This window comes from Miscanthus floridulus, chromosome 8, assembly GCF_019320115.1.
Source record: "Miscanthus floridulus cultivar M001 chromosome 8, ASM1932011v1, whole genome shotgun sequence".
Classification (NCBI taxonomy): Eukaryota; Viridiplantae; Streptophyta; class Magnoliopsida; order Poales; family Poaceae; genus Miscanthus; species Miscanthus floridulus.
This window is the reverse complement of record NC_089587.1, coordinates 86,000,691-86,010,814: the sequence shown is the minus strand read 5'-3', so window position 1 is coordinate 86,010,814 and position 10,124 is coordinate 86,000,691. Positions and strand designations below refer to the sequence as shown.

General features: G+C 50.4%; 2 protein-coding genes across 2 annotated transcripts; both read right to left on the bottom strand.

The window, feature by feature from the left end:
* Window positions 1-1,923: 1,923 nt before the first annotated feature.
* On the bottom strand, window positions 1,924-3,857 carry LOC136472841 (cyclin-dependent kinase B2-1-like). The gene is made up of 6 exons (XM_066470549.1): window positions 3,295-3,857; window positions 3,014-3,187; window positions 2,828-2,921; window positions 2,680-2,749; window positions 2,418-2,556; window positions 1,924-2,258 (listed from the first exon to the last, which is right to left on the bottom strand). Exons 1-6 carry the CDS (start codon window positions 3,703-3,705, stop codon window positions 2,166-2,168), a joined length of 981 nt encoding a protein of 326 aa, XP_066326646.1. The 5' UTR covers window positions 3,706-3,857; the 3' UTR covers window positions 1,924-2,165.
* Window positions 3,858-6,401: 2,544 nt separating this feature from the next.
* LOC136472840 (psbP domain-containing protein 3, chloroplastic-like) lies at window positions 6,402-8,704 on the bottom strand. The gene is made up of 9 exons (XM_066470547.1): window positions 8,447-8,704; window positions 8,246-8,352; window positions 8,057-8,122; window positions 7,817-7,900; window positions 7,618-7,700; window positions 7,438-7,513; window positions 7,239-7,357; window positions 7,107-7,154; window positions 6,402-7,000 (listed from the first exon to the last, which is right to left on the bottom strand). Exons 1-9 carry the CDS (start codon window positions 8,584-8,586, stop codon window positions 6,974-6,976), a joined length of 750 nt encoding a protein of 249 aa, XP_066326644.1. The 5' UTR covers window positions 8,587-8,704; the 3' UTR covers window positions 6,402-6,973.
* Between the last annotated feature and the right edge of the window lie 1,420 nt (window positions 8,705-10,124).

The following is a 10,124-nucleotide window of genomic DNA, read 5'->3' as shown; positions in this document are numbered from 1 at the left end:
AGCCATGACTAATTCACGAGACGAGTCTATTAAGCCTAAGTAATTCATCATTAGCACATGTTATTGTAGCACCACATTGTCAAATCATGGACTAATTAGGCTTAATAGGTTTGTCTCACAAATTAATCTCAATCTGTGCAATTAGTTTTATAATTAGTCTATGTTTAATACTTTAGATAGTGTCTATACATGTTTACTGTAGTCGATGTGACAGGGACTAAATTTTAGGAGTGAAAACATATCGTGAATCGAGCCGCTAAACATGTCGCCTTCCATTTTTGGTACTAGTACCTATAGTAATGGTTTGCCACGAGATCAGGAATCAGCCTCACTCACGCGCACTGTTACGACGACTAAGGATGGCAACGGGGATGTACCCGTCGGGTATCGCCGGAACGTTCTCTTCCCCGCTACGGAGAATTCATCTCGTCTCCGTCCCCGTTAACTGTCTTGGGTATAGATTCTTGCCCATCCCCGTACCCGTCGGGCATCGGTTGGGTAACAGATACCCGACGGGTACTGCATACCCGATAAACAAGGACACTTGGAGTCGCAGCTTTGCAATCGGAGACGTTTCTTCTTCACCCGAGTATAAGTGTCGGAGTCTCGGAGATGCCGAGGAGAAGAAGCGAGGTTGCGAGAAGGACGAGCAAAGGTGGCAGAGAGACCGAACTGAGGAAGCGAAGGGCACGGGCGCTCGTGAGGCAGACGTGCTTGTGCTGCTAGCGGAGATGGTGAGGAAAAAATGAACTAAGGTTCCTAGAACACACAAACTATATATAAACTATATATATGATTATTCAGATTTGGGCCAAAATACCTATGTTGAGTTTCTTTGGGCCTAATACTCGCATGACAGCTCAAATAGTCGGGTTCCCCAACGGGTAACGGGGACGGGTAAACATGGAACGTTCCCGTACCCGCTATACCCGTCGGAGATGGATTTTTGCCCATTTAGATGTCCGCGAGTAAAGATATAATCTCATCCTCATCCTCTGATGAATCAAATACCCGTCGGGTATCGGTTGTCAGGACCGTTGCCATCTTTAACTACGACAACGAGGCGTTCCGTCCTTTCTCCCGCTCTCTTTCCATCTTCCTTCCCATAATTCCGTACCTATAGCAGAGACGTGCTGGTGCTACTCGCCTACTCCTTCCTCACCGCTTGCAGACGCGGGACTTCACGGTCCTGGCCTGCCGGGCTGCTTTGGGCTTTGGCACAAGCACGGTATATGACACGCTGGTCCGTTTGTCTGTCGACCCAACACGGCTCTCAGAATAATCTTTACTTCTTCATTTCTTCATAGTCCGGATAAATCAATCTCTCTATTATCATGAGTTAAATAAATCATTTTATGTCTGATGAAATTGCTGAAAGAAACAATAATATTTATGACATCAAACGTATCTAATGTAGTGATACTAATTTGGTGTCAATGATCCTTAGCATTCTTTTTTATATAATTTAAGTCAAACTTAAAGGAAGTTTTTGACTTAAAACAACTCTAAGAATTGATTTATTCAAGGATGGAGAGAGTAGAAAACCATTGAAGAAAATATAATTTGTATGTTTGAACTTGCAAACACGGGCAAGAATACAGCTCCAGTAGTTGTGTAGGAGTTTGGTAAACAGGACGCAGGAGCTACTGTCACGCCCTCCGTGGAGCCCGTATCTCGTTTTCATTCCTTTTCCGGGTCCTTTCAAATTTCAGTGCCCCTCTTTCCATGGAAGATGACTCACATCGCCTCACATCGTCATGTATATAACCAAAACGATGACGATGTGAGGCAGGGATGAATAACCAACACTTAGCACTCTGACACATCGCCTCCCCTGTACTGGACAGCTGCCGATGGCCATCAAGATCAAGCTACAACGAATGATTACCCTGCATAATCCGGCCACGAGAACATGATCGAGCAAGGCAACACAGATGCAATAAACATCATTTCACTCGCCAAGGCTTATGTTTCATCCATCACAACCACCAAAGCGAATGGTTCACAGCAGACAGCACACAGGAAAATCAGCTAGTAGAAAACATAAACTATGGCAGCTAGTAGAAAACAGAAACTAAGGTAGGCTACTGTGCCCTGGTAGCAAAAGAACTGCTTCAGGGCAATCATGCTCAACACACCCTCGGTGGATTATTGAATCGCTTCAGTCAGTGCATCTCCTTCCTCACGTCGTTGAAGTAGGGATGTTCCAGGGCCTTCTTCGCCGGGATCCGCTTCGCCGGCTCGTACTCCAGCATTTTCTGCAACACAAATAAGAATATGAATATGTAATCCCCCGCAGATATAACACACAGTTCTTCTCAGCCACCACTGCCATTTTCTCTTATAGGCTAGTAGTAGATGCATATATTGCCCAAAATTAAGAGTACTGCCATTTTCACTACTGGCAGAGTACTGACCTCAAGAAGATCATAACCATCAGCGTCAAGACCGGGCACAAGAGTGGACAGCTTCGTCGGCCTCCACTGGGGGTACTCGTGCCAATTGGGCAGCTTGCCAACGCCTGGCCACAGCTCCTCATTCGGGGTGCCCAGCAACCTGGCATTCGAGGAAACAGGATGGATCACCGTCAGTATCAGACAGTCACCACTCACCAAGGTGTGTGTAATCGTCAGTATCAGACAGTATAAAACAATGAACTATGGCACTGGGGGACATTACTTGAAGATGTGGAGCAGCTGCTGCAACTCGGAGTCACCAGGGAAAAGTGGCTGGTTGGTAACCAACTCAGCTGCAATTTACACCAGGTTAGAATTCTGAAACAGTTTGCATTCAGAAGTGATCTCTGAGTTCATCATCGAAATCATACCGAAAATGCACCCAACAGACCATATGTCAACAGGCGTGGAGTAGTGTGTGGCGCCAAGGAGAATCTCAGGGGCCCTGTACCAGAGGGTAAGAATCTGCACAGACGTTTCAGGTTAATTCCAATGTTAATCAGATCCAATAAGAGGGACCAAGAGGAAACATTAATGCACGGCTGATGGAAACCGACCTCGTGGGTGTACTTCTTGACAGGGACGGTGATGGCGCGGCTGAGGCCGAGATCAGCGATCTTGAGCGCCATGGTCTTGCGGTCCATGAGCAGGTTATGCGGTTTGAGGTCCCGGTGCAGCACCCCGCGGCCGTGGACGAAGGCTACGCCCTTGCACAACTGGTACATGAGGATCTGCGAGTACAAACATCAAACATGGGGTAACGCATTCGCACAAACACCTGGAGCGCACGGCATAGGGTTGGAGAGAAGGAAGAGTGGGCAGGAAACCGAGAACGTACCTTCACGGTGGCCGAGGGGATCTTCTCGCGGTTGCTGCGGTGTCCGCGGATGAACTTCTTCAGGTCGGTGTCCATGTACTCGAAGACGAGGTACAGAATGGTCTGCCCCTCCTTGTTGACGCCCTGCTTGAGGTCCAGCAGGCGCACCACGTGCGGGTCCTGCGACAGCATCCGCAGCAGGGAGACCTCCCGCATCGCGGTCGGGGGCACGCCCTCGTCGTCCTCGGGGAGCCGCGTCTTCTTCAGCGCCACGATCCGGCCCGTCGCCTTCTCCCGCGCCCTGTACACCTTCCCGTACGTCCCCTCCCCGACCTTCTCCAGCTTCTCGTACAGGTCCATCGCGCGCTGCCCGCCGCCAGTCGTCGTGCTCGGCGCCACCGCCGCAGCCGCCTGGTGCTGGATCGTCGCCATCGGTCGGATCTCTCGCGCGCGCGGCGGATTTGGGTTGCTCGTCGGAGATGGCGTCGGTGGGTGGGTGCGTGGAACTGGAGCGGGGCGCGTGGTGGATGGAGTAGGGTTTGGGATTGGGGGGAGGATTTGTATGCGGGAGGGAGCGGAGGAGGGGGAAGAGAGCCGTTTGAGGGGAGGCGCTCCAACGGCTCCTTTTGGGGAATACGAATTTGGAATCGCCCACGCTTTCGGTGTAGGGACTGGAGGCGCACGCGTGGGATGGGCCGTTTCTTTGCTTTCATACCAGTTATGGGCCGTTATTTGCTATCGTACGAGTTAGTTACAAGCAGCGTTTTCGACAGAAATGTAAGCTACCAGCAATGAAAAAAAAAGAATTGATTATATGAATCTCATTTTGACTATCTGCTAATTTTTCAGCTGCCAAAAATAAATAGGATCGAGTCTGCCCTGCAAGCTGCCAAAAATAAATAGGATCGAGTCTGCAACACAAATATTATGGGGAAAGGCTGTTTTGTGTGACCACTTCAAGGCCTCAAGACAAAAAGAACCCGGACCGAGCTATATCCGAATTCTTTTTGATAAAGAACCCGGGTATATGCTCGGAAGCCATTCGACGAAGAATCAGAGCAATTTCAAGACAAGACCCTCCAGCTCCTTATTCCAAATAGCAAGAGGCTCGGGGGCTACACCCAGATGGGAGTACTTTTTCTTCAAAAAAAAAGGTACACACCACCTAAAGATCTCACGAAGCGCTACACGGTTTCGCTCAAGAAAGCACTCGGATGACGCTTGTTCCTGCTCGGCAAGACCTGAAGGAACAAGACGAGGCTTCCAGAGCTCAACCATGAAGTGCTCGGGGACTTGTCGATGCGGGACCCACGGGATACCCCGCAAGGAAGAGAGGAGATCTAGTTTGATTAGGATTCCTCCCATGTAATCCTAGTAGTAATATTACCCTGTAATACTACTAGAACTCTACATTGTAAACCGACTAGGACTCTAGCCTCCTGACTATATAAAGGAGGGCAGGGCTTCTTAGATTAGGAGAGCAGAAGAGAGTTTGAGACAAGACTTTACAATCAATCCAACGCAAAGGCTAACGCCGACTGGACATAGGGCTATTATCACGATCGAGGGCCCGAACTAGGATAAATCGACTGTCTCTTGCGTTTACTGTCGAGTTCTGCATACGCTGAAGCCCGAACAAACTGCCCCGGGTACCCCCGTGGCAGGCTATCGGTGGTAAAACATCGACACCCGGACGCTCTATTGCTTGGCCATGACGTTAGCCCAACAACTCATGCTCCTTTGTGTCTAAAAAATTACTCAGCCACTTATTCCTATTCACTTGTTTCTCTTCGAATCGCTCTTATCCGGTCGCCTTGCGCCTTCGAGCGCACGACCGCGGGCCCTCTGAGGCGTAGCGCGCAACTACCTCCGAGGCGCACCGCTCGGGCGCTGGCCTTGCTAGGCACAGTGCACGGCCGCCTTCGAGTCACGGCGCTCGGCTGTCAGCCCTGCTAGGCGCAGCGCGCTGCTGCCCTCTCCAAGTTGCACGGCCGCGGCCTCCCCGCCGCTCGTGCGGCTGATGCCTCCCTTCTGCGATGTGTAGCCACTACCGTCGGCCCGCTGCCTACAAGCGCCACCAGGTCACTGCTTCCGATGAACACCACACACCGACAAGCCCCCATTCTGCCAAACAGTAAGGAGATGTTGCGTTGAAAGCACATATTGCAAGGGTATGTTTCAATTGTTTCAGCTATTTCAAAGGTATGTTGCAAGTGTTTCATATGGATGTTGCAAAAATAGATCGTGATGTTGCACATGTTGCAATAGGTGTACACGTATCTTGCGAGCATCCGTTCCAAATGTTTCATCTTCTTTTTAAGACATATGTTGCAAGTGTGCTTATTTGGATGTTGCATATGTTTCACACATATGTTGCAAGAATATGTTCGAAATATTTCAGCTGTTTTAATCTTATGTTGCAATAAGTGTTTTATGTTGCAAGTTGTGAGTGTGTTTATCTGGATGTTGCATATGTTTCATAAACATGTTGCAAGTATATGTTCCAAATGTTTCATTTGCTTCAGACGTATGTTGCATTCAAGTGTTTCATGTTGCAAGTGTTTCGTCTTTCAGAGGTATGTTCATAGAGTCATGGGGGCACGCACCGGGCGCAGGGGGAAGACGCGTGGTGAGTCGGGGACTGGCGGATGGGACGCGCGGCACGTCTTGGGGTCCTGCGGACGGGGTGCGGCTTGTCCTCATCCTGCTCTAGGATCACACCCGCTCGAAGATAGATGGGGGTCAGGGGGAAGGAGCAGCGGGCGCAGGGCGGGGCGATACAGACGGGGGGTGGGGTACGTGTGCGTGGCGGGATAAGGCAGACGAGGAAGGACTGTAGCGATACGTTGGGAGTGCGTCATGTTTCTGCTGGGCTATTCGGTACCGTTCGATGGAATCATATCCCATCGGATGTCCGGGCGACGACAATTCCCTAAAAAAATAGAGAAAAGTAAGTAATGTATTTGATACTACTTATTTTGATCTTTTTTTTACCTTAGCCAAACTTATAACAATTTGACTTACAAAAAACTCGGAAATCTTTATATATTTGTCAACAAAGGGAGTACTAAGAGCATCTCCATACCCAATCGCCTAGATCTAAAAAGCAGCATTTAAGAGATACATATGCAGCATCCATCTTTTATCTCATCTTTTATACCGATAACTTTAAGAGATCTCCCAAAAAGAAGCATCCTTTCTCTTAAATAAAGAAGACAACCCCCACTCCTCAGTTTATAAAGAAATATAGGAGTTAAAATTTAGGTAATCCGCTACAAATGTGTTCTCTTGTATTCTAAATTGATTTTAAGACACTATATATAATCCGCTACAACAATGTTCTCTTGTATTCTAAATTGGTTTTAAGACACTGTATAAACCAACTTATTATAGGACATAAGTACATTATAAGCGATATGTTGGGGATGCTCTAAGTTTGCTTGTTATCCAACTCAAGAAACAAAATCATTTGCCTGTTTTCAAGCCAAGTGACAGGAACTTTGACTAGAGGCCACATAGTTGCTCCTTCAGCACGACCCTCTAAACATACACAACCGAAAAACACCACTCTCAAGAACTGGAATACATGTCTCGTCTTGTCTCATCGAAATGACCAGGTGTCAATTGACAGGCATATATGTTACTGAAACCTGAGCTTCTCTGCATATGTACCGTAGGCTGCTGAATCAGATCGTCTCTTTCATGTGAGCCTGAACGATCGGACAGCCTGCAGAAAGGTAGGGCAAGAGAAGAACAGAAACCATAAACCAATGTCAGAAAAGAAGAACAGGGGGCAGAACAGAACAGAATCGACACTGCTGGGACCGTCTCACCTTCTCTATCTGTGGCCTGTACTTCTCCGAATCATCGTCGTCGATGTACTGCAAACAACAACATTTGTTCGAGATGTTAATCTAGCTGAGGAAACAGGCGTTGGTCCAAGGTGTAGCAGGAGCGCGGCTCACCTGGCCTGTCACCGTGTAGAGGCGGTTGTACCAGCCGTTGAACGCCATCCCGATGGCCGAGACGATGTGCCGCCGCCGCTCGCCGGGGTTCTGCAGCGTGTACTCCAGGTAGTACAGGCCTGCGGCGGGCAGTCAGTGTGCATATAGGTTAGGTTCAGAAGCTCTGCGTTCCTTCAGTTGTGCTGTGAGCTAGTAGTACCGTTTGCTGCCCTGGAGTCGATGAGCTTGGCGGCGAGCCCCGGCGGCCTCTGCCAGCTCCTGTCCAGGCCGTTCACCTGCTCCCAGACGATGGCCATCAGAATTCAGAGAACGGCTTGCGTTGGTTGGTGCCAGCTCACTCAGGAACGTTCAGGCAGAGCATGCTGGAGGGAGCACGTACCAGGCCCTCGGCGAAGGCGTCGACGTCGCCGAAGGACTTGAGGCTGGTGAAGTCCGGCCCGATCCCGGTGATGGCGACGCTGACTGATTAGAGTGGAACAAGATGCACAGGCCCGTCAACGTGAGTTAATTATTCCCCGAATGAAACCGAGACGACGGTGTCGCCGATGTGGAAAAAGAAGAAGAAGCAACAGGCGTACCGTTGGAATCGGCGGCGGCCTGCTCGGGGTAGAACGCCGTGACGGACTTGATGCCGCTGGCCTCGCCGGCGCCGACCAGCCAGCCTGTGCACACACACGCACAGAGCTACGGTCAGTTACACTTACACAGACTGCTTGCTTGCAGGTCGCCATTTCCACCAAATTCTGCAGACTGAATTGGACCTTCTTTTGCACTGGATACCTCGACTGATGATTGATGAAAGCAAAAGAATTGCGTACCTTGTGGAACTTGAATGCTGAACTTGTTGGCCTCATCCTCGTAGGTAGTGAAGCCCTCCTGCGACTCTTACCATTGGACCAAACTGAAGCAATAAGCATATACAGCTGCAACACCTAGAACAGTAGAACACGGTAGCAACGCCAACGAGAACTGAATGTTGCAAGGCGAGAGCGTAGGCGCTGCTATACCGGTGGTGGCCTCGTCCGCCAGAGCACCGGCAGGGGCGAGCAGCGGCGCCACCGCGGTGGAGAGGACGATGCCCAGCAAGGCGTCCCTCCGGTCCAGCCCTTCCACCCTGTCAACCATGCATGCCGGTGGCGCTGAATTGTGCCGACGAGCGAGGTGCGTGCGAAGCTACTGTGTAGAAAACTGAGAGGTGTAGCGTGTACCGTGCAGGGCGGCAGTGGCAGACCGTTGATGCTGCCTGCTGCAGCCTCTTGCTGCTGGGCTTGCGCGAGAACGGCGACGACGAAGAGAGGCCGCCGGCTGCGGCCGGGCAGAGGGAGGCGGTGCTGGTCACGGCAGCCATGGCACAGAGAAGGAAGCACGCACGGGATGCCGGCGGTGGCGGTGGTTGGCTGGCTGGTTCGGCGTTGTTTTCGCGGGATATTTTTGTTGCAGCCGTATGTGTGGCAACGGGGCACCGTTCGCCGGGGACTCTCGCCTGTGGCTTGTGGCCTGTGGTCGCCGCTGCGGCTCCCAGGAGTGGTGGGCCAGGGGCGCGAGCGCGACCGGCCGAGGGCGGCCTGGGACGTCCGATCTTGATCGGACGATTCGCGCATGCCCTCGCCGCAATGCGGCACGCCAACCGTAATTTTTGTTCGGGAAGCCCGAGTGCGCTGCGCTACACTATTTCGGAATTCAAATCCAGATCAGCGTACTGTGAGACAAGACAATTCACTATTGCAATCCAGAATTCTCCTGCGTGTTTGAGCTACGAATAGTCAATAAATTCATGCTATGAGCGCTTAACTTCTTTTTTCTGAATTATTTCGTGAAAAGAAAAATCTTCTCTGAAAGAAGTTTGTTGCTCAAGCGGGCAAGCCTTTCGTAATAACATGTCAAATTTGATCGAACCAGTTCTCACAACTAGAGTTTGCTTCAAACAAACAACTAGCGCGAATCCACTGGTGCTAGGGCCCTGTTTGGATGAGGAGCAGGGAAACCGGCTAGAGCAACACCGTTTCCTTCTCCTTTTCTCCCTTTTTGGTTTGACGCTTCAAATCGTGTTGTTCCAAATATTTTTTTTGGCACATTCTTGATGTTAGCAACTCAATGTCAGAAACTCAATGGCCTAGCCCAATTCTAGGTTGATACGTTTTTTGCATGTCAACACTAGTATAAGAGATTCCCTAAAAAAACACTAGTATAAAAGAACCAAATGCCATTAGCACGGTCCCACCCATCAATCGCCCATCTCCAGTTTCCTCACCTAGCACCAGCAGCGCGCGCCAGTGCGCCACCACGCCTTCGGCATCCACACCACCAAGTCATGCAAAGCAGAAGTAGGGGACATCTGCCATCCCATGATGAGGTTGTGTAGCCGCACCGAGCTTCATTACCTCGTTGCTCTAGCGTCATAGCATCATGGAGCGCGGGGTTTATGACCCGCCGTAAGTCCGTGCGCCCCTTGATGATGTTGACACGTGGCTATTTAATTAAATCTCACGTCCACCTGCTTGTCACAGCAACTGCCTCCGTGATTTAAGGCACTAGCTGTTCAGATTCAATGGAGGAGCCTCCTCTCCCAGCCGTTTGATTTTCTCAAGGCACCATGTGGCAGCCATCCAAGCTAGGGGCGCATGGACCGAGCTTTGGACCCATCGTCCACATAATTTTCTTCCCACCGCCATCAGTCCTCCGCATTTTGTGAACACAAGGTTGATATGTGCCTTTGTGGTTCGGTTGTGATGAGTGATTGTCAACGTGACTTGCGTCTTGGGTTGAGTCGGTGAACTAATCATGACGTGAGTTGGGTTGTGCAACATGTCTCTTGGCTTCTGGTGCGTAGGTGTGGAGCTCGGAGGCGGTGGTCGACGGCGAGGTGAACGTCAAGTAGGGACGTGC

What these genes read in the sequence shown, in the direction of transcription:
- LOC136472840 (XM_066470547.1), bottom strand. Translation starts at nt 8,586, where the DNA reads ATGGCTGCCGTGACCAGCACCGCCTCCCTCTGCCCGGCCGCAGCCGGC. An exon ending in CAGCATTCAAGTTCCACAAG is followed by an intron (nt 7,901 to 8,056) that starts GTACGCAATTCT and finishes GTGTGTGCACAG; the next exon opens with GCTGGCTGGTCGGCGCCGGC. An exon ending in GGCCGCCGCCGATTCCAACG is followed by an intron (nt 7,701 to 7,816) that starts GTACGCCTGTTG and finishes CACTCTAATCAG; the next exon opens with TCAGCGTCGCCATCACCGGG.
- LOC136472841 (XM_066470549.1), bottom strand. Translation starts at nt 3,705, where the DNA reads ATGGCGACGATCCAGCACCAGGCGGCTGCGGCGGTGGCGCCGAGCACG. An exon ending in TCCCCTCGGCCACCGTGAAG is followed by an intron (nt 3,188 to 3,294) that starts GTACGTTCTCGG and finishes TTGTACTCGCAG; the next exon opens with ATCCTCATGTACCAGTTGTG. An exon ending in ATGGTTATGATCTTCTTGAG is followed by an intron (nt 2,259 to 2,417) that starts GTCAGTACTCTG and finishes TTTGTGTTGCAG; the next exon opens with AAAATGCTGGAGTACGAGCC.